The 23,669-nt window shown below is 38.6% G+C and overlaps 2 protein-coding genes across 5 annotated transcripts in view; both read left to right on the top strand.

The window, feature by feature from the left end:
• Window positions 1–8,919, top strand: part of akap1b (A kinase (PRKA) anchor protein 1b) — a 45,219-nt gene extending 36,300 nt beyond the window's left edge. Inside the window, exon 11 of one of the 2 annotated variants that reach the window (XM_061925504.1) lies at window positions 6,096–8,919. In XM_061925504.1, coding sequence (XP_061781488.1) covers window positions 6,096–6,158 — 63 coding nt within the window. In that variant the 3' untranslated portion in view covers window positions 6,159–8,919. Of the gene's footprint in view, window positions 1–5,452; window positions 6,026–6,095 lie in introns of those variants that run through there. The other variant, XM_061925505.1, reaches the window with a different exon arrangement.
• A 519-nt stretch (window positions 8,920–9,438) lies between these two features.
• The window catches only part of cuedc1b (CUE domain containing 1b), a 42,138-nt gene continuing 27,907 nt past the window's right edge, over window positions 9,439–23,669 (top strand). The window contains exons 1-5 of one of the 3 annotated variants that reach the window (XM_061925503.1): window positions 9,439–9,689; window positions 9,784–9,888; window positions 14,304–14,843; window positions 15,074–15,201; window positions 22,376–22,502. In XM_061925503.1, coding sequence (XP_061781487.1) covers window positions 14,541–14,843; window positions 15,074–15,201; window positions 22,376–22,502 — 558 coding nt within the window. In that variant the 5' untranslated portion in view covers window positions 9,439–9,689; window positions 9,784–9,888; window positions 14,304–14,540. Of the gene's footprint in view, window positions 9,690–9,783; window positions 9,889–11,081; window positions 12,704–14,303; window positions 14,844–15,073; window positions 15,202–22,375; window positions 22,503–23,669 lie in introns of those variants that run through there. The other 2 variants (XM_061925501.2, XM_061925502.1) reach the window with 2 other exon arrangements.

The following is a 23,669-nucleotide window of genomic DNA, read 5'->3' as shown; positions in this document are numbered from 1 at the left end:
TTTTAGCGATATTACGGAGATGAAAGAAGGCTGTTTTAGTAAAACTCTTAATGTGGGACTCAAATGAGAGAGTTTGGTCGAAGATGATACAGAGATACTGTACCGAGTCGCTTTGTGTAATTGTGTAGTAGTAAAATGTTAAGGTGGTTTTATTAAACAAGTGCCGGCGTCTAGCAGGACCGATAATCAGCATTTCTGTTTTCTTAGCGTTGAGTTGCAAAAGGTTAGTGGACATCCATTGTTTGATTTAATTTAGACACGCCTCCAGATGACTACAATCTGGCATGTTGGTCAGCTTTAGGGGCATGTAAAGTTGGGTGTCATCAGAATAACAGTGAAAGCTAACACCGTATTTGCGTATGATGTCACCTAGCAGCAGCATGTAGATGCTGAAGAGTGCACGGCCAAGAACCGAACCCTGTGGAACTCCACAAGTTACCTTAACATACTCTAAGGGTCACAGTGTTATGGGAAACGCACTGCATCCTGTCAGTAAGATAGCAAAGAAAGGGCTAAGTCTGTCATACCAATAGGTGTTTTGATATGTTCTAATAAAATGTTATGTTCGACTGTATTGAAAGCAGCGCTAAGATCAAGTAGCAGAAACATGGATGACTCATCAGCATCCATAGTTAGCAATAGATCATTAGTCATTTTTGCGAGGTCTGTCTATGTAGAGTGATTTGCCCTGAAACCGGACTGAAAGGGTTCACAGAGATTGTTGGACGCCAAGTGTTCATTTAGCTGCTGTGCAACAATTTTTTCTAGGATTTTCGAGATAAAGGGAAGGTGGGACACCGGCCGGTAGTTTATCATGTCAGGATTAAGGTTAAGTCTTTTGAGCAGAGGATGAATAACCGCTTTTTTAAATGCTTGGATAACAGTGCCAGAGGAAAGTGATACGTTTATAATATTTAGGACTGATGGTCCTAATATTAGAAACAACTCCTTGATAAGTTTACCAGGAAGTGGGGTCAAGTAAACATTTTTGTTTTGTCTCATTTACACGTTGCAGGAGTTCCTCGTTTCAAAAAGAGAGGTTATTTTGGAGCTCAATATCCGTCGTACGTACATTTGTATCTGCGCTAATAGAACCCAATTGAAGCTGGCACGCACTACCTAATCTCCTTTTATAATGGGTGCAATTTTCTTAGTAAAGACTTGCATAAAGTCATCAGTCAAGTGGGTGGGTGGAGCAACTGGGAGAAGTTCCTTGTTGGGTTAGTGACGCTACTTTATTAAACAAATATTTAGGATCGTTTTTGAGGCGGATGAGATTTGGGTAGTAATTACTTTTAGCTGTGGTAAAAGCGTATTCATAAGTTATTAAACTATCACTCCATGCTTGATGGAAAACCAAGTTTATTCGCATGCCATTTGCGTTATAGCTTTCTACACGATAGTTTAAGAACTCTGGTTTCTTCTGTGAGCCAGGGTGTTCAAGCTTTCGCGGTGCTATACTATCAATGGCGTTGTGCAGGGCATTGTTACAGTTTAGTGAGGTTATCAAGAAAGACAGCAAAATTTGGGAATGGTGCCAATAATAAGAGCAATAGGCCAGCAAGAGTTGTAGTTGTGGCAGCATTAATGTGGCGGCTGCTAAAGCATTGGTTATTAGTTTGTTGACAATACAAGGTAGTGATCGGACATTACTTTAGTGTACGGGAGTACCATAACTCTGGAGATGGTGACACCCTGGACAAGTACTAGATCAACTGAATTACTGTTGCGATGCGTTAGTTCTAAGGGTGTAACGGTACACAAAAATTTTGGTTCGGTACGTACGTTTAGAGGTCACGGTTCGGTTCATTTTCGGTTCAGTAAGAAATCAACAAAATATAATTTTTTGGGTTATTTATTTACCAAATTTGTAAACAATGGCTTTATCCTTTTAACATTGGGAACACTATAATAAGTCTGCCCAAAAATAGAAATAGCTCTGTGTGTGTGTGTGTGTGTGTGTGTGTGTGTGTGTGTGTGTTCCAATTCAATTATTTAGTGTCTCTGGATCTTGTTTAAATCTCAGCTCAGATAATACAGTTCTTGGAGAGTAAAGCAGTACAGTCCATGTGCTGCGGTTAAGGGTGAAAATGTGTGAGCCTCCTACCAGCCCAGACAGAACAGGTGGTGGGGTTCCTGGCTGCAATCTCCCAAAAACGACTCTTGGACTAGATGCTTTTTTTCCTTAGCTCACCATCATAAAGAGAAGCCTGGCCTGTGTAAGAACCAGGACCATCCTTATAAATCAATGTGTACACAAATCAAATATCTTCATTAAATAACACTAATTGCATTATAAAGTATTCAGAACAGGTTCTAGTTTTTTCCTCAATATTGTACAATATAAATCAACATACATGTCAGAATCACAATATGCAATAAAGTGCTAAAATAACCATTAGCAGCTTTAATATGACCTATACAATTCGATCAGTGTACTAAACGTGCTTATTATCAAACACATTCAAAAGTGCATTCAATACACAATAGTTATCATTGGTTCAAGTCATAAACCTTGTATATGGACGATTGAGAAATATGCCACAAAGACTGTTGCAATGAAACAATAGCAGAAAGACTAGTATATTTTCATAAACATGGACTCACCAACTCCGCTTCTACAGTCACACACAGCTTAATGACAAAAAATCCGGCGCTCTATAACGTTAACAAATAGGCATTTAGTTTAGAATCCCGTCAGCACAATATTTCGGGTGAAAATGAGAATAAAAACCTACCTCGAGCAGAAACACAATCTGTCTCCCCTCACGTCCGGTCTACCGGCCACTTCCTGCTACCGGCTTATAAGCATAGCTGTTTGGACCGCGGCGGTCACGTGACTAGGGAGAGCTGCGCGCTCTCCCTAGTCACGTGACAAAGAGCAATAGCAAGAGCCTAATAGTCTCTGCAAAAGTATATATTTGACACCTGCGTTACACCAGCATGCCGTGTGTTGTGCCTCGGTGTGCATTGTTTACACAACTTGCGGTACGCATCTTATGTCCGTCCGTGCAGTGCGCTACTTAATATGTTTGTGTGGAAACTCGTTGGGTACCGAACCGAACCCCCCGTACTGAAACGGTTCAATACAAATACACGTACCGTTACACCCTTAGTTAGTTCATTTATTTGTGTAAGACCACAGCTATCGCAATGGGTACTCAGCGCCTTTTAGGCTTTCTCGAAGAAAAAATGCCCTTTGTGTTTTTGACTGTACAAATCGTACAAATCGGGGAAAGGAAACGTTTCTTCAGGGTTCTTCGAGATGTAATTTAAAAAGGGCAGAAGAGTGCAAGATTTAACGAAACGATGAGAAACACATGCAGGTCACACTCCAGTCCAAGGGAGCAGAGTTTAAAGAATGCATGAGTTTGCGGTGATCACTTTGTTAAAGGTTTGTTTGATATACTGAATGTTTTATTCCCATTTAAGTATTATCTTGATATTATTTATATCTTAAACACGATTGCTACGAGTGTTTTGAAAAGCACCAACTCGGCGTGTCCAAATAAAAGAGAGCAAATGTGAGCAAAGCCTAAAAGAGTTAAGCTTTTACCAAAAGCAGCAATACTATATAAAGCTTTCAGCACATACGCAATGTTGACATAGTAATATTTTGATAAATATGGGGAAAAACGTGTCTTTGAATGTTCTCATTCATCCAGGTCATTTGTAATCTCAGGGATTCAATCGATCGCAACTGGAATGATTGGTTTGTCTTAGAAGACGTTTCGCCCCTTCATCAGTTCATGCTCATAGACTTGGATTGTTCAGATCTAGCCTAGCGGCAAGTGCCAAAACCCCAAATATTTATACCCCAAATACTAGGATGGTGTGCCTTGGCAAGGATGGCGTGCCTTGGCAAGGATGGCTTTGCCCTCTCGTAGTGAGAAAAATTGTTGAAATGCAAACAAACAATCCTACTGTCAAAGTGTTGTCTCACAGTCTGCACTGCATCTTGGGTTGGAATACAGGTGAACAGGGAGGTGATGCAATATGAAACTATTTTTTTCCCAGTTTTATATCTCAGATCTTCGATACAAAATCAAGTGGAAATACATTCTACTTGTAAACGGCGTATTCAACAGCAACAAACATGGCAGCTTAGACGCAAAGTTAAATCATGAAATGCAACCTTACCTGAGCAAAAACAATGCATATTTATCCGGGAGAGTCTTTATACCAATTTCCTTGACCCAGCCACACACAAATAAGTTGTAGACCTCCATGCTTTTCCAAGTTTCCATCTGTTTTGTCATGTAGACTGGCATCTGGAGCACAATAGTTCAATATGTCTGGGGATGCGACCGATGTATAATACTTGATATCACTTGAAAAATCTTTTTTGATTAAGTATAGGGATCTATTCCATTGCATAGTTAAATATTGTATTTGTATCTGCTTTTTGCAGGAAGATTTAAGCCTCTTGTACTCAGTTTGTGTGCTGCTTGCTGTACAAGAGCCATTTTAGCTTGGTTGACCACCACTGGTTTTCACTTCCCGGAAGAAGTAACATGTCGGAATACAAGCAATCTCGTGTATCGCAATTCGCCCAGCCCTGCGCCATACATAAACATGACAAATCCACAATTTCAACACCCCCATACACCACAGTGGCTTCTGCAGTGCTCCACCCCATTGTCTGTTTGGGTGGGTGGCCGCAAGGCCAGAGACAAGAACAGACCCAGCAAAGCGACCAAGAGAGCCCACTAGCTCTCGGCCAATGCCCGGTCTGCATGGATGACCGAGAATCTGTCCAGCGAGATTGAAGCGGCTGACACCTGGTCATTCATCCAGGGCTCGTGAAGGTCGTCCATCCCGACACGCAACGCTAGCTCCGTAGCCCCGTCTTTCTCCGCGTCTCCTCCGGTCACTCCATGCGGACTCTGGTGGGCAGAGAGCCAGCAGCTAATTTCCAGTACAAATATGGCCATAGCCAAAAGTCTCCCCCAAGGTGGGTCCAAAAGTTCACAAAAAAGAACCGCAAAAGCCACGAAAGTGCCACACCTTTGTTGCGCAGTCCCAAATCGAAAGGCAAAAAACACATGAAAACAAGAGGAGAGTATGTAGTGATTAACTGCTTAGCACTGGGGTGACCTTGGGGCCATTTTTGGCCCATACCTTACTTTTTATTAGCGTTGGGCGTGGTCTTAAAACTTACAATAAATATTAGTGAAATAAGTAAATATTACTGATGGGTAAATGATCTGTTTGTGTGCCACACTTAAAACATATCCATGGAGCACAATAGTTCAATATGTCTTGGGAATGCTTATTAGGGTCGGGTGTAAGCTGGAGCCTATCCCAGCTTTTTTCAAGCTAGAGGAGGTGTACACCCAATACTGGGTGCCAGCCAATTGCAGGGCACACACAACCATTCACACTCACATTCATACCTATTGAAAATGTAGTCTTCATTTAACCAAACATGCATATTTTGGGAATGTGATAGGAAACCAGAGAACCTGGAAGAAATCCACGCAAACACGGAGAGAACATGTAAACCAACTCCACCCAGATCTCCAGACTGCTACATGCTAAACACTAGGCCACTGTGCATTCGCAAATAAAATTGTTTTTCCCCTTTTAAAGGAAGAAATTAAATTGCCCACAATATGACTCAAGTTTTGCAATACTGCTGTTGCTGGTTTCCATATGAATTTTAAACACCGATAACAAATAGCAAGTGTACTGAAGAGCATTTTGTTTTCCACTGTTTCTGCCAAGGAGTGCAGTCCAGGTTGGTTGATCTTCCAAAACAGCTGCCGCTTGAAACACTCAGCCAAATGCAGTTTGTACGACCTATTTTCTCTCGTTTTGTTCTTTTTCGAATTGATTCACACTCTGGCTGCTGTTAGCTACTCTGCTACAGTGTGTTGCAGCCGCTGCATCTGCTATGCAAAATACATGTATGTATCTATGGCTCGTACTCGTATCAGATCAATACCGGTATCGGGGAATATACAAGGCCCCAATATCTATCAAATCGGAAGTGAACAATTTTTACCCCTTCTATGTGTATGATGTGTTTTAATAAGTATTAACTTATGTGTTTAATGTGTTGTTGAGCAATAAGTTTCATTTGTCTTCTTCAGGTTTTCTCAATAAACCGTTCGTTGGCAGAGAGGGGCCTGGGGGTCTGGTTGGATGGATTTTGAACCATCATCGTTAAGACACATCACTGGATGAAGTTCTTTTTTTTTTCTTTGATGTCCTTTTCCTTTCTTAAAAAAATAAAATAAAATTAGTTTTCAGGCATAGTCTGCAAGAACAGCACTGTTCCAAAATTGTATTTAGGACGACCATTCTTTTCCAAATGCACTAAAAAACAAACAAAATAAGTACTTTTTTAAAATGTATTTATATATATATATATGTATATATATATATATATATATATATATACATTATTTTTTAAAGTATAAAATGTAAGTGAATAAAGGGTAACCCAATGTTATTTATTCAACTATACGTTTTTTCACTGTTTGAAAATCATCATGCTGTAGACCTTTAATTACTAATTCACTGACAACTGGGTTTACATTTCAGCCAGTTTGTGTTAAACAAATGCTACAAAAAGCCTCACAAAAAATGTGCCTGTTTAGACCAGTGTTTACCATAGTTTGAGACACTCCACATATTTTTCGTGACAAAAATTCAGGGCACACCACCAAGCATGCCATGACTTATTGTTTTATGAATCACTAATTATACATGCCATCTGGATGATGATAATGTTGTTATGCCTTCCACTATACTGGCACACAGGCATAGCTAAACAAATATATTTGTAATAAATTATCCTTTTGGGACCAATTAGGTAGACCTGGTCAGCTCATGGGGCTGTGGTTGGGAATCACCGGGCTAAGCAACAGTCGAGTCTGCAACTTTGACAAAACTGAATGGTTGTCTTTGTCGCCACCAAATACTGTTTAGGGGGAAGCATCAAATGATTTGACTTTTAGACCCTGCCAACTTTCCAATACGCATGTTTTTAAGACTACTGAGGACCCTTAGTTTTCGTTAGTGATCAGTACCAAAAGGTCGGACAAAAAACGAATCCATGTTTCCCATTAGAAATTATGTAAATCCAATTCAATTGTAGACATACAAAACACATTTTATAGAAATATAGCTTTCCATACAGAAAACAATGAGAACCACAATGACTGAAATGGATGAATAAACATTTACATAACTTCACCAATATTGTTGAAGGCGCTTGAAGGGCCACACAGATGCCACCTTTGTACTTTGAGTTCTTTCTTGAATTCAGTAGTGTTTCTCACCTTCTTTTTTAAAGTGCTGGCACTTGCTACTTTATTTGGCCCCATGGTGGCTTATTTTGCAGTTCGATTGTGCGGTTCTATTCAAAGTAGGGAGTGCTTTTCTGACTATTTAAATGATCAATATTGTTTAAAAAAACTAACCGCTAAACCTAAAGGGAAATAAAGCTCCTCAACATACACTACTTGGTTTTGTTAACCAACAAAATACCAATTCAATGTAACATTGGATATGAAAGAACGCTACATGACAGAACGCTACATGACATTGACAAGTCTGATCTTTTTTAAAAAAATGTTTGTTGTGGCCTCTGTAAAATGGTGCAATATTGGGAAAGCATCTGTGCTGTCATTGTATTATTTTTATGCTAATATTTATAAACCTGCTAAAAGTAATCCAGCACAAATCTGATACCCCCATTATCCTAATGCAAGGTTAACAATCGGGGAAAATATTTTACGAATGCATTTAACTGCTGCCAATTTCTTAATACATTAATATCCAAAGTGCAGCGAGGGGCCCGTTTTTGCCCACTCATTTTGCATTGGCCCTTTGCATATTCTATAAATTTATTAGTAAGTATAGCCCCCCACATCCTTCTGTCTTAATGTGTCTTGGATGTTTAAATTGAAATGGTAACAATTTTAATAACTTGCTTTAACAAACATTTCACATTGTGTATCAAACACTTAACTGCCTACATTTGACCAACCTTAATGAGTCAACTTCTGTGTAGTCAAACCTACATTGTTGTCTTGAGCCAGGATGGTAAATGTGAATAAGTACTTAAACGATAATGTCCTATTTTACCAAATCACCCTCTTGTCCAAGTCAACTTTTTTTTTCAGGGGGGACACAACAGTGTTATATGTACTGAGTATTTATTTATTCATTAATCAATGCCCAAAACTTAATTCGGCAGGGATGTCCACAATGCGACCTGCTGCTCGTTTTCTTTAATAGGATTTTGGCATATTGTTAAAATAAAATGGATTTGTAATGAGATATATTAGATATTTCACTAATTTGCTTTGTGACTTATATGTTGTTCAAAACTTAGTGTATATTGACTTTAAAGTACAAAATGTATTAAAAGAACTGTCAAAATGTTCTGTTTGCGGACCTCAGAATCCGTTTGGATGCCGTTGCATTAATCTGGCGTGAGTACATGCAGGCAAGCGATAGAGGGATTTCCTAAATAAAAGTGGAGCACTAGCCATATTGTTGCTGGCACACAGGAACTGTCCTGTATTTTTGTTCTTTCAATTGAAGTAATAAATATGCTCTTCTGCAATGTAATTATGTTAACTCCCACCATACCTACAGTAGTTTCTCCATTTCTCTGTAAATAAGATATATTACTCTACTTTTATATAACACTGATCGAAAGGGAAATGTTTTTTTTTCCTATCTTCATCCTGCCTCAATCTCTGTCATCAATGTTATTTTTTTAAGATGTGGGACTGTTTTTGTGTTTGCATAGCTAGACACGTTATTATTGGATTATTTTTTAAACTAGTTTTGCTGTGCCCAAAAGATTTGACATGTACAGATGATTTTTTGCTAGACTAATGTTAATTTGGATTGTACAGAATTATAAGGAGGGGAAACAATAAAGTGTGTTGAAGTGTATATGTTCTGTCTTTTCAAAGTTGTCTTTATTGTGGGTATTTTGCATTAAAAACATTTATTTTTTCAACATTTAACCAATCACCAGTTTGAATATGTCAGGTTTTACAAATGCGATGCTGCACTGTAGGGCAGTGGTTCACAAACGTTTCCCTAAGTACCACTTAAGAACATTGGCTCTCCAAGTACCAACATAATGACCAACATTAAAATGCAGTAGCGTAGTTTTAGAGCCAGAACAATGCCAGTAAGAGTTTGTATCAAAAAAATAAAAATTGGCATTATAGAAAAAGTTGTATTGGCACTGAAACAAGTTTTGGCAACAAATAAATAAACATTGAAAAAATACTATACTTTTGGTATATGATTTCAATGCCAATATGCATATGTTTTGTTTCAAATGATTTTATGATCGCTTCTCTTTCTTACAATTTTTTTTTTTTTTTACTGTATCAATATAATGGCAGTGTTTTAGCGCGAGAGGCGGGCGCCTGTGGGCGGGGCTAATAAGTTTACCCGGAAACCGTTTTACTCAACTGTAAAAACACAGTTGAAGAATAAAGGACCGATGGCGTCTAAATCAAGTATAAAAGTAAAATGATGTATTCGTGTTAACCTAGCCATACTTAAAGGGTGTAGTAAAAGCGGTCCAGAAATTGATTACGTATTTTTAAATTATCCATGTTTGTCTCGATATAGCCGTGAAGCGAAACTCCACATGGAGCAATACATTGTTACATTTCCACGCAGAGAGAAAATAGCGACTTTAAAATGTAAGTGTAGCTGTATTTATTTATTTAAAACACTTAACACCAGACATGTAAAGCTTGATGTGACATGAGTAACCAATTTGTGTTAAAATACGAGACTTCGACCTCCGGTGGTTGATCCTCTTGTTCCCCCGGGAGGGAGCCTATCATATCCAGGCTGTGCATGGACACAACTTCATACACGAAACTTTTTTCAGCGTTTGTAAGTAAAACCTTACATCTGATCTCCTTTTCTTTGTGTTTACACCTAAATAGGTAGACTCATGTCCTGTTGTGTGTTGTATTGTCAAGTATTATTTTGACTTGTATAAACAATGTGCTGAAACTACCGCTATTGTGATTAATTTCCTACCTTAATTGCAAATATTACAAAATAGGGGGATACATTCGAATGTCCTAAATGATATTGCACATTATATTTACAAGTACATTTGAAAGTACCAACTACAAAATATTTTTAAAACAACAGCTATAGAGCTGACGGATTATTTTAAAATTAATTTTAAAATAAATAGGCTGGACTTTTATAGGAGACATTTCTATTAACAATTACATTAAACATATTTAAAAAATAATATCTGAGAAGTACTTTGTGTTGTGCCTTTGTGAGACATCTGGACTTCCTTCTAAGGCGTGTTTCTGAGAGGACATCAAACTACAAAGCATCAAGTGAGCGAAGCTTGATGGGTGACTGCCATGTTACATTTTATTGAAGAATAATCGTATAATAAATACTCTATAAACTATCATAACTAATAAATATGAGTAATTGCTTTAGCGTTATTTTATTTACTTTTTAAAGAGAATGTATACATGGTAATAAAATTAACATTTAATAAATTACAGAAATATATCCTAGTAAACTCTTAACTACATATAAAAAAAAACATTTGTGAAAGTAACGAAGTTGACCAGAGTGCCTTAAGAAGTAGTCAAATAGTAATGAAGTAGGTCACTGTACATGTTTACAAATACAAGATTTATCTCCGAGCAGGAGATGAATCTGCTGACAGCAGCACATACAGGTATACTCAAGATCAGGGCCGGCCCGTGGCATAGGCCGTATAGGCAAATGCTAAGGGCGCCGTCCATCAGGGGGCGCCACGCAAGTGCCACAAATGTTGGAGAGAAAGAAAAAAAAAGAGAAAAAAAGTTGGTACTATTATTTCTAAATACAAAAAATAATCCCACGTTAATTAAAATGCAAATAGAATTATTATTTGTTACAACACCGCCCCCCCCCCCCCCCCCCCCCGCCCCCCCCCCCCCCCCCGCACGGTGCGCCCCCTCCCTTCCCGTATCATGACTCTTTTTGGACGTCACCACATCAAAAAATCAACACAAGATGTCAAAACGGCCAAAACTGTCAGGTGCCCAGGGAAGAAAAAAGAGAAAAGAAGAGGAGGAGAAACGAGAAAAGACAGAGGTAGCAAGTAGGTAACGTTAGCCTACATGAAATTATTTGTCTGTTACAGAATGTGATAGTAACCTGGCTTTTTAGCATTAAGCTAATGTTACATGAGTCGGCAATTGCTAATCAATAAATAGCTAGTTCTGTTTTAACGTCGGGTTAATATTGTGGAGGGGGCTAAATTGTTATGGAAAATAATAATGTAACGTTAGGTAATTACAGTACTCCCACCTACATTCCTCTGGGACATTTGTATTAGATATTTTAAGCAGGTGTTTTTTGTTTACATTGTTATTGCCTTCTGGTTAGCTAATGTTTGCCCTGCAGGTAATAGTCACTTTTCCACCCCTTTATATATTAGGTATAGTTGTAAGTAAAAAAAAAAAGGTCAAAGACAAAGCTATTCGGTTTCTTGTGAGTATATACACTTCACTGCCGATGTGGGGGGGCGCCACCTAAAATCTTGCCTAGGGCGCCAGATTGGTTAGGGCCGGGCCTGCTCAAGATACATGTAAAATACAACTTTTGCTTCATAATTTCATAATTTGAAGCTTTTTTAAACGTAACTAGACGCCCTTGGTCCTCCTTTCTTCTACGGTGTTTTACTTGCATGCTCAAGTCCAGAAAAACTGCTTTCGGGTAAAATTGTTATATGCCCCGCCCCTCACGCTAAAACGCTGCCATTATTTTCATACCGTAGAGAAAAAGAAGCGAAACTGGGAAAAAAAGAAACGAAATCGTAAACAAGAGAAGCGATCATAACAACATTTGATACAAACACAAATAATAAAATTGTACAAAAAATATTAATCGAAAACATCCACCAAAAATATTGTATTTTTTTCAATGTTTGTATTTATTTGTTTGGCGTACGCAGTTTGAGAATCCCTGCTGTAGGGCATAGATATACGGTAAAGTTGGTACTTACTTCTGTTATAGTGTAATAAGGATAGTATTGTTAATACAGATCAATATATTGTACTTAAAGGTCCAGATCAATTAATGATGTTTCCCTTTAACTTGTTGATCATCATTATAATCAGACAAATGCAATTATTTTCGGTGACATTTTTTAAAATGACATACAAATATAGTTAAACAAAAACAAATCTTTAAATGTGTTGCCTCCAAAGCCCCACTGACCAGTAATATCACAAACGTGTCAACACAACAAAAACACAATTATTTCCCCAAACAACGAGCGAGGATAGCAGTCTCATCACGGTAGTATCGATCCGTTACTGATACTACCTTTAATATCGACGCGGTTGGTGTGTGGATCGTATTTGATGCAGCGACTGAGCTAAGTTTTTGAGGTGTCCAGATTTTACTTATAATTTATTTTTTGTGTGGGTGTATCTCATTTTTGCTATTTTTTATAGCAAGTTCACTCAAGTTGGGATGGCTGTTATGTATTTTTTTTACTATTAGTACGTGACTGCTGAACTAAAGTGACACATCCGGTTGCTAGCCGAGCGAGCTTATTGCTAAGATCGTGAAGGGACAGTTATACTTCATGAAAATGTCCACTATCATGTCTGATCTATCGTGACTTATCTCTTCTTTGGATGTTTTATATCCTACCTGAGACTTGGCCAATTTGTCAGTGAGTACCAGTATTCCTACCACATCATGAAGACTATTAGTTTGTTGTATTTGTTATAACGGGGCCGAGGCCTTGTAGGTGATCCATTTGTTCGGAGCTTTTTCATTATGTTTCAACGTCCGTTAGCTGCGGTCACTAGCCTCAGCCTTCTTTTAATATTTACGAAATAAAACAGATTGATAAAACTTGAATATTACACATTTACCATAAGAAGACTAATAATATGGCGCATGTGTGGAGATTCGATGGCAGGCTACGTAGCAGCGAGTAGAAGCTCACAACAAAAGCAGAGGGAAGCCGACCAACCGTGAATGCAAAAACAGTCAGATGCATTAAATGGCTCAAATATTTCTTTTTATGAAAAATACTTATACAACTTCCATGTCCACTCCGTGAGTCGTTTACTAATTAATTTATTGACAGTGGTTTAGTATTGATTTTATTTGGGTCAAAGACATTGCATGCATATTTGTGTGTGTAAGTGCATTTACTTCATTTTCATTTTAATATGATCAATTTGCCATGCCATTAAGGTTGGTGAACGTTCAGGCAATTTAACTAATCATTTCATGAAGTTGAAAAATAAAAATATATATTTTTTAATTTTCATTATAAAATACAAAAAAAGACAATGCAATTTTATTTATAGAGCACAATTCAATTCACAAGGCAATTCAAAGTGCTTTACAGAAAATTGCAAGAAGGCAAACATTCAAAATAAAATAATCATAAACATCAGAATCAAAATTAATCAAATATTGTCGATAACATATTTTCATTTGTCATATGCACAATTAAATAAAAGTTATTTTAGACTGCATTCAAACATTGGCACATCTTCTGGAAGTCTATTCCAGATTTTAGGACCATAAATCTCAAACGCAGCCTTACCGTGTTTGGTTATGACTCTGGGCACCAGCAAGAGACCCCTCCCCTGGGGTTCTCAGAGCCTGAGACAGTTCACGTGGTTCTACCATGGCACGAGACCATGAAAAGACTTGATTACATGCTGATTTTTACAAATTCAATTTCAAAGATGTGATGTTTATATACAGGTTGAAAATAACCCTGTGATAAATGTGTTATTATAAAACAAAAAAATTACCCTGCCTCCTAAAGGAATTGCAAGGGACAATCATTGGGAACTGGATTCAAACCAAAGAATTGCAATCTAAACTGGAATCATCCAAATTAAAACAATGCCCAACCCTATTTTGAGAGCAGAAGTGACAGGGCATGGTGTGCTTAGATAGCCCTTTTACCGCTTGGAATCTCCAAAAGTCTCCAGTAAGACCAGAAATACTTTTTTGCATTTGTTGATATTTGCTTCAAAAAGAAAAAGAAAAGAAAATGCGTTTGAAAGTTTGCCAGGCTACCAGATGAGTATATACTTAAGACCTAATATGTTACGATATTATAGAGCAACATATTTTTACAGCCAAGTGTTTAACAAAGATTGAAAAAAAAAGTACTTTTCCCCTGAACTTTCCCCCAGATATCTTGCTCATGTCCTTTAAAGATGAATATAATATACAATATGCAACATTAATATCTACCTTTTTATGTATTCATTGTCTTTTCCTTTTCTCTCCAATTGTAGGTCCTCATAACCTTCAAATGACTGTGCCTGTACTTTTCACAACCTGTAATTCAATCAGTCTAGATTACTGTAATACTACGGTTTGCACTATCTACCCATGCTTATCTAATGACCCAAAAAGGTTTAACTTGGTTACCTTATAAAGTGGGAGCTCAAGGAAGGCTGGAAGACCTGACATACTGTGTTACTGTCAACACATAGGGGCCATCCAAGCTGTAGGTTGGCCAGAACTTGAAAATGACCAGCCTGTTTAGGCGCAGCAATAGTAATGGAGGATCCAGAAGTAGTGGTGGTGGCAATGAAGAACATGGTGAGCTTAATAACAGCAGGCCCAACCGACAGGTCCGCCGCCTGGAGTTCAACCAGGCAATGCAGGACTTTAAGACTATGTTTCCAACAATGGACTATGAAGTAATCGAGTGTGTGCTACGTTCCAACAACGGAGCTGTGGATGCAACTATTGATCAGCTTCTACAGATGAGCATTGATGGACAACTTTCAAATGACAGCTCAGACTCTGATGACAGCATCCCACCAGAGGTCAGTGGAAAGTGTCTGAGATCATCAATCATCACAATACTTTTTCTTTGAAATCTTCAACAAAAGCAATGTTAATACAGTAGCTCAATAAATCTAATATTAGAGTCCTTAAACTGCCATCTATTTAAATAATTTTGAGTGCAATTATACATATATACATCAGCGTGAAAATATTTATTAAATGGGATAGATTTCAATATTTCAATGGTAATATTAGTTTTCCCCCACAGATTCTGGAGAGGACTCTTGAACCCGACAGTTCAGATGAGGAACCACCTCCAATCTACTCCCCACCCACATATGATGCCCACATTTATGACAGAAAATATCCAGAAGCCACACCAACACCTCCACCAAGGTAACGAGGAAGAGCTGGCCTAATTCTCATCAAGGAAATAGATACCTTGCTATTTTTGGCTTTTAATTAGAGACACAGAAGTATGAAATGTTACTGGCTACTGTTGACACCAAAAACAAAACAAACAAAAACATTACACTAGTGATTATACAGGGTTTATGGATTGTGTTCTAACTAAGTATTTTCCTGTTCATAAAAAAACTGTTATATTTTGACCATGGTTTTCTATGACCAGGGAGTGATCAATAAATATTGTAACAAAGAAAGGGAAGCGGTAACCTAGTGTTAGGTGTTGAAAATGTGTATTGCAACCTCCAGGTTATTAGACGTAGACAAATTAATATGCATATCAAGATGCTGATTAAACAGCATGATTATTGCACAGGTGTGCCTAAGGCTGCCCACAATAAAAGGCCACACTGAAATGTGCAGTTTTATCACACAGCACAGATGTCGCAAGTTTTGAGGGAGCGTGCAGTTGGCATGCTGACTACATGAATGTCCACCAGAGCTGTTTCCTGTGAATTTAATGTTCATTTACCTACCATAAGCAGTCTTCAAAGTTGTTTCAGAGAATTTGGCAGTACATCCAACCGGCCTCACAACCGCAGACCACATGTCACCTCACTAGCCCAGGACCTCCAAATCCAGCAGGTGCACCTCCATGATCATCTGGGACCGGCCACTCGGACAGCTGCTGTAACAATTGGTTTGCATAACCGAATAATTTCTGCACAACCTGTGAGAAACCGTCTCAGGGAAGCTCATCTGCATGCTCGTCATCCTCATCAGGGTCTCGACCTGACTGCAGTTTGTTGTACCGTATTTTCCGCACTATAAGGCGCACCTAAAAACCTCCAATTTTCTCAAAAGCTGACAGTGCGCCTTATAATCCGGTGCGCCTTATATATGGACCAATATTGAACCACAACAAACCTAAACTTCATTTTCATAAAGTTTAGGTCTCGCAACTACGGTAAGCAGCCGCCAACTTCATTTTCCCCCGTAGTAGAAGAAGTTCTTCTATGGTAAGCAGCCGCCGACTTCATTTTCCCCCGTAGAAGAAGTTCTTCTTCTATAGTCAGCAGCCGCCGACTTCATTTTCCCCCGTAGAAGAAGAAGTTCTTCTTCTACCGTAGAAAAAGAAGTTCTTCTACGGTAAGCAGCCGCCGACTTCATTTTCCCCCGTAGAAGAAGCGCTTCTATGGTAAGCAGCCGCCGACTTCATTTTCCCCTGTAGAAGAAGTTCTTCTATGGTAAGCAGCCGCCGACTTCATTTTCCCCCGTAGAAGAAGAAGCGCTTCTAACCCAAAAATGGCTCTTATTAAGAGACACGCTTACGACGCAGAGTTTAAACTTAAGACGATCAGTCACGCAGTAGAACACGGGAATAGAGCAGCAGCGAGATAATTTAACAAACGAATCAACGGTGCGGAAGTGGAGGAAGCAACAAGATGACCTGCTCCAAGTAAAGAAGACTAAACAGAGTTTCCGAGGGAACAAAGCGAGATGGCTACAGTTGAAGGACAAACTCGAACAGTGGGTTGTTGAACAGAGAGCAGCAATATTCGCCCAACTGTTTAATTCGGACACTAAAGAAGAAGAATTCGAGGGATTCGTGGATGAGGAATATCTTCATAATGTGAGCTTTACATGTTTAAATACCACGTCACTGACTTTACCTCAGGGGTAACAGCTGTTTATTCATTTTGGGAGTGAACGGAGTTGTCAGAACGCTGGTTTGTAATCTATTAATAAAGTTTGACTGACCTATCTGACTGTTTTGTTGACATTCCCTTTAGCGCAGCTCCATCTAATGGATGCATAACGTAACCCCAGCCTATACTGTAGGGTCTATTCTGTGCGCCTTATATATGAACAAAGTTTTGAAATATGCCATTCATTGAAGGTGCGCCTTATAATCCGGTGCGCCTTATAGTGCGGAAAATACGGTCGATTTGAGTGGGCAAATGCTTACATTCGATGGCATCTGGCACATTAGAGAGGTGTTATCTTCACGGATGAATCAAAGTTTTCACTGTTCAGGGCGGATGGCAGACAGCGTGTGTGGCATCATGTCTGAGAGCAGTTTGCTGAAGTCAAAGTTGTGAATCGAGTGGCCCATGGTGGGGTTATGGTATGGGCAGGCATATGTTATGGATAATGAACTCAAATGCATTTTTTGGATGACATTTTGAATGCACAGAGATACCGTGACAAGATCCTGAGGCCCATTGTTGTGCCATTCAGCCGAGACCATTGCCTAATGTTGCAGCATGACAATGCATGGCCCCATGTTGCAAGGATCTGTGCACAATTCCTGTAAGCTGAAAACATCTCAGTTTTTGCTTGGTCAGCATACTCACCGGACATGTCACCCCAGCATGTTGAGCATGTTATGGGTGCTGTGGATCGGCGTATACGACAGCGCGTTTCAGTTCCTGCTATCATCCAGCAACTTCGCACAACCATTGAAGAGGAGTGGACCAACATTCCACAGGCCACAATCAACAACCTGATTAACTCTAGGCGAAGGAGATGTGTTGCACTGTGTGAGGCAAATGGCGGTTACTGACTGCTTCTGACCCCCCCAGAACTCCAATAAAGCAAAACTGCGCATTTCAACGAGGCCTGTTATTGTGGGCAGCCTAAGGCACACCTGTGCAATAATCATGCTATTTAATCAGTATCTTGAGTTGCCACACCTGTGAGGTGGGATGGATTATCTTGGTAAAGAAGAAGTGCTCACAAACACAGATTCAGACAGATTTGTGAACAATATTTGAGAGGAATAGGTATCTTTGTATATAGTAAACATTTTAGATCTTTGAGTTCAATTCATGAAAAATGGGAGCAAAAACAAAAGTGTTGCGTTGATATTTTTGTTCAGTATAGTTGTATTGCAGCCCCCACACCCCACCGCTCACATGCTCTATTGCAGCAAATGTGTGGTCCAAATTTGATACATTTTTATTAGTTACACTCATTAAAGAAATAATAAAAGCAACATAATATAGTGTTTCCCCCAGAAAATTTGTTAGCTAAGGTGGTGTCTCTTCAGGGGGAGGGTGCGTCTCCCGGGACAGGCGGCAGGACGGGGAAGGGGGTGGGTGGGTGGGTGGGTGTAAGGAACAGTGTTACTAGGCCTATCGCCATCACGTCTCCACCTCATCGCTTGATGTTAGTTTGTCTAAATTGTCAGACGATCGCTTCTCTGATGTCTCCATCATGTCCAGAAGTCTCTTCTTTATCTGGGTGTCTTCTTCTACTGCATCCAGCAACATTGTCTCGATTGGAAGTTTTCGTTTTAGTCTGTCCTGCTTGTGGCTGTTGAGTTTTGCCTAGTGAAAAAAAAATCATTTTTATAAGGATTTTTACAAAATAACATTCAATAATCATGAATACATTATTTGGGATAAACCCACTTTAGCACAGGTGTAAGATAGTGACATGTTATGTACAACATGTCGAATGGCCCTCAACATCGTCGGGAAACAATGTGTGTCAATAAAGCACTTCATCGAGGTATTTTAATTTTGACAGAAATAAATATTTAATGCAACTGCAGTTTTACTTAGCTCGATATTATTTTTTACAAGAAACTACTCAAAGCATTTTTAATACAACCCTATTTAAATACATCTAAAACCGCTGAACGTTAATATATGCTTGCCATCTTGACTTCTGATTCCAAAGCAAGTATTTTTGCTGAGAGCATTTGTAATTGCAGTGCAGTTCATATAAAAATATTTCGATGACCAGATATACAACATATATCTGCCTTTTAACAATATTACTTCCTAACAATGAAGTTAGTGCCCACATACCTGAAGTAGAGCTCTTCTCTCTTTCACCACAGAAGATTGTGGATTGCTCCTATTAGAATCTTGCTGCTCTTGTACATCATTTGGCATATCTTTGTCTGTGACCAGGCTGTCAAGGTGAATGGAGAATCCAAACTCCTGTGAGAGCTTGTGTCAATATCTGATGTTTCTATTCCAAATTGAAGGGATGTAGTTGATGGAGAACTGCCCCAGATCTGCTCGCATAGTTCGAAGTACTGCAAAACAACCCTATCGTAACCACTTCTTCCACCTGCGTCGACTGCTTGTCTGTACTGTCTGACTGTCCACGAATCGCTTTCAATTTAGTGCCGATAGTTGTTTTTGTGATGTCCTCTTTCCGATGAGGAAATTCCTCAGATGTCCCTCCAAGTCCGTACCGCTCCAAAAATAGGGTAAAAATGTCATCATACTTGGACTGGCAAGTTTCCCAGTCAACACTTTGTTGAGTTTTGTTAACTTTAAACTACAAACTGATGCTTAAAAGTAGCTCTACTCCTCTGTCAGTCCACATATATAATTATTTCTTGCCGTGACCCGCCATTTTTGCTGAGGACATTTCTCAGGTGTCCCTCCAAGTCTGTACCGCTTCAAAAATAGGGTAAGAATGTCACCATACTTGGACTGGCAAGTTTCCCAGTCAACACTTTGTTGAGTTTTGTTAACTTTAAACTCCAAAACGATGCTTAAAAGTAGCTCTACTCCTCTGTCAGTCCACATATATAATTATTTCTTGCCGTGACCCGCCATTTTTGCTGAGGACATTTCTCAGGTGTCCCTCCAAGTCTGTACCGCTTCAAAAATAGGGTAAGAATGTCACCATACTTGGACTGGCAAGTTTCCCAGTCAACACTTTGTTGAGTTTTGTTAACTTTAAACTCCAAAACGATGCTTAAAAGTAGCTCTACTCCTCTGTCAGTCCACATATATAATTCTTTCTTGCCGTGACCCGCCATTTTTGCTGAGGACATTTCTCAGGTGTCCCTCCAAGTCTGTACCGCTTCAAAAATAGGGTAAGAATGTCACCATACTTGGACTGGCAAGTTTCCCAGTCAACACTTTGTTGAGTTTTGTTAACTTTAAACTCCAAAACGATGCTTAAAAGTAGCTCTACTCCTCTGTCAGTCCACATATATAATTATTTCTTGTCGTGACCCGCCATTTTTGCTATATGCCGCCTCCGGAAATGAAGTTTTGAATGTTTCTGATTGGCTAAAATGGTTTTAAGTCCTAGGCTACAGCGCCCCCAGTATTTTTGCATGCGTATGACACTCAGTGTATGCGTTTGCTTGGGGACAGAGATAGTTTTTTAAATGCGCACATGTGGCTGGAGATCTTGTTAAGACGTTAGTTTAGGGGGTGGCTCTTTGTTGTTAAGGCGGCTGCCTTAACAACAAAGCGCTGAGGGAAACCTTGCAATATAATATGAAGCTTTTTGTAATGAAAGTAATTGATTAATTGATAATTATTGAAACCCTAATTTTCTGTCATTCCCCTCCAAGGGAACAATAAAATCGCTTCCTCCCTTAATTAAAAATACTATTGAGAAACTAACATTTACTTCTGTATGTGGCTGGTTGTTCCCCAAATAAAGTGCTTAATATACTTAAGGATAGTATACTGTATTTATATCCTCATTAACTACATTGGAACTTCATTGGTTCTTGAACATGGTTTGCTAACCGAAAAGTTTGTATAGTGAAGTAGAGTTCCCCATAAGAATACATGTAAACATGAATAATTGGTTCTAGCCTCGTCAAAAGTCCCTATTTTAGTAGAAAAAACTGTGTGTGTGTGTGTGTGTGTGTGTGTATATTTATATATATATATATATATATATATATAATATATATATAGGTACATTTAAAAAAAAACCAATGTTAATGTTGATTCTAGAAACCTGCACACAGATGACGGACGTTTTCTAAAATTATAGTTTAGCATATATATATATATATATATACACATATATCAAACCAATATAACAAGGAGGTAATGGCTCAACAATGTCTTTTTTTTATCCAAACACAACATTACAAAATGCTTAAATACAACACACACACAAAAATGCCTCGATGCTGTGCCCCAAAACCAAAGGACAAAAAAAGGAAATTCAGTTTACCTTGTGTTGGGGAATATTTGTGGCATTGTTGAACACTCTAGGAGTTTCGGAGTGACCAGCAAACGCTGGCTTTATGTAGTCACCGTTAGCGTTAGCACAAACTAGCAGTCTGGGGCGATCCTTCATCGGCTTGGGTAGTGGGTAGTGCCTTCTCCTTTGCTGTAAGAAAGGTAAGCTGTGGCATTTTTTTTTTTTAGCTGCAGAACAAAGCCCCCTTTGCTGATAAATTCTCAAACTAAAGGGGCCGGAAGCCGGACGCTAACTAGCTAAAAAAATATTATTCTTTTTAGCAAGCCAAAGCTATAGAGCAAGACTGTAAGAGTTTTGACACATTTAAAGTTTTTCTGATCACACAAAGGGATCTCTTAAGACAGGCTGACACTGCTCTGACCATCGCAAGGTACGACAATTGTGGAAATAAACTCTTCAAGAAGTGCCGCTAGCCGTCAAAGATCTTCAAAATGACCTGCGCCCGTGTGTACAGGATGTAAACAGGATGTGACGTCGGGGGCCCCACCTCTTCAAAATGGCTGTGCTCGCGTGTACAGGAAGGGATGTCATCAAATTGGCAACTCCCGATGGCTTCAAGCATGCAAAATGAATGAATGAATGAAAAGTTTGTACGCTGAGACATGGTCCGCACACTGAGGCATATTTGGCGTGAACCGAAAAGGACGCAAATAGAGGCGTTTGTGAATTGAGGTTCCACTGTAAAATATTTATGGTATACCCAAAGGCTTGTGTACTTTGTTATATTTCCTAGTCAGCCTGTTGATTAATTTAAACATAGCTGCCACTTAGCTGGAGGTTTGTGTATGTTACAAGCATTCATAAATATCCTTGATACTGGAAGTCCTCCTGACACCTCATCGCCCCACCCCACTGTTTGAGAAACAGTGGACTCATATTTTTGGAGAACAACTCTATTTCAAATCAAACATCTAATGCATAATGCAAATATTTTTTACACATAATGTATACAGAGAGAGAGAGGGAGATGAGGTGTGTTGGCATCCAATGTTACCACTTGAGTGCAAATTACAAACTTTAACACTATTAAAGCAATATTCCCAACTTTACAAAAAGTGTGGCAACCTGATTTGCTACAGAAAAAAAGTTTATTTTCACAAAAAAAACTCAATGTTCTGATACTAAATTATGCCAAATGTTCTTTTTAGAATGTGCCCTGCTATTTTCATCTCCTTAATAGATTTGAAGCCCAGTCGCCTTCAGGTCACAAAGAAGTCAGACATTTCAGAAACTGGAACCCTCCTTTGCTCGGTAATCTCCCAGATGAATTCTTGAGGATCCTGCCTCAACAACTACAAAGTATAAAGGTACATTTTAAAAAACAATGGTAATGTTGTTGATTCTAGAAACTTGCACACAGTTAAGCTATTTTTCACGCAACTCTTTCTCCCTATTGTTAGCTAGCTAGAAATTGAAATTGGAATCCTTTATATAGTTTGAAAATATCCAGCGACCCGCATTGAAATGTTAATTATTTTGTATTATGCCAAGGTAACTGCTTTCTCTATGATGTTTTGCAAGACCCGTGTCACGTGACTTCAAACTTGACACCTCATTGGCTGGTTCTGAGACAGGATTGATTGCTTCTGTCTTTATTTACCGGAAGTGAGTCTTGCATTTTGAATCAGCAAATTTTTCGACACAGCATTTTTTTACACTGAATTTCTATACACCGATTAATTTTTTACACTGAATTTTAAAACATTGAATTCATTTTCAATGAAATTGTCAGTATAATTTGATTAAAAAAAATAAAAAAAAATCTAAACTCAAACGCAAAACAATCACTTGCATAAATTCAGTGTCAAAAAAAAGCTTTCGTAATAAAGACACAAATTAACTTCCATAGTTACTGACTAATAACATTATATTTGTCTGCGACTGATTTTATCACAGATTTGTGTATACAACGTTAAATAATCGTTGCACACCTAATAAGTACTGTTTATAACTAATATAAGTCCAAAGTACACTCCCTGCAAACCTCATGTTGTACATATCGTCTGTATTATAGTTTGCTGACACAGCTGTCTAAATTATTTGGCATTGATTCTCTTCCTCATAAAACGTGGTCTATTTATTTTCCAACACCACTGGTGTGGCAGTGGTGTAGTAAACTAAACAGCAATAGTGTGAAAAACTGCTATCTAAACAAAAACAACACTACAGCTCTTCAACTCGTACCCGTGTTTAATTCATTGAATAATAATAGAAGACAATCGTTTTATGAAAAAGGATCGAATGAGTGAGGATTTTGTGTATGTGTTAGTAGACGTTAACAATTGCTGGGATCCCAAAACATTTGCGGTCAAAATGATTCAACCCATTGTAAATTGTATTGGCTTACAAATTCTATACACTCCCAGTAATTAGCTTAAAACATCTGATATGACAAAAATCACTATTTCTGTTCTGTTTCAAATTAAATGTACTTATAATGATTGAACAATTTTGAGTGTAACTGTATATCTTGT

Source organism: Nerophis lumbriciformis, linkage group LG30 (assembly GCF_033978685.3).
Source record: "Nerophis lumbriciformis linkage group LG30, RoL_Nlum_v2.1, whole genome shotgun sequence".
NCBI lineage: Eukaryota > Metazoa > Chordata > Actinopteri > Syngnathiformes > Syngnathidae > Nerophis > Nerophis lumbriciformis.
Note: the sequence above shows the minus strand (reverse complement) of the source record. Positions and strands in the feature narration are given on the sequence as shown.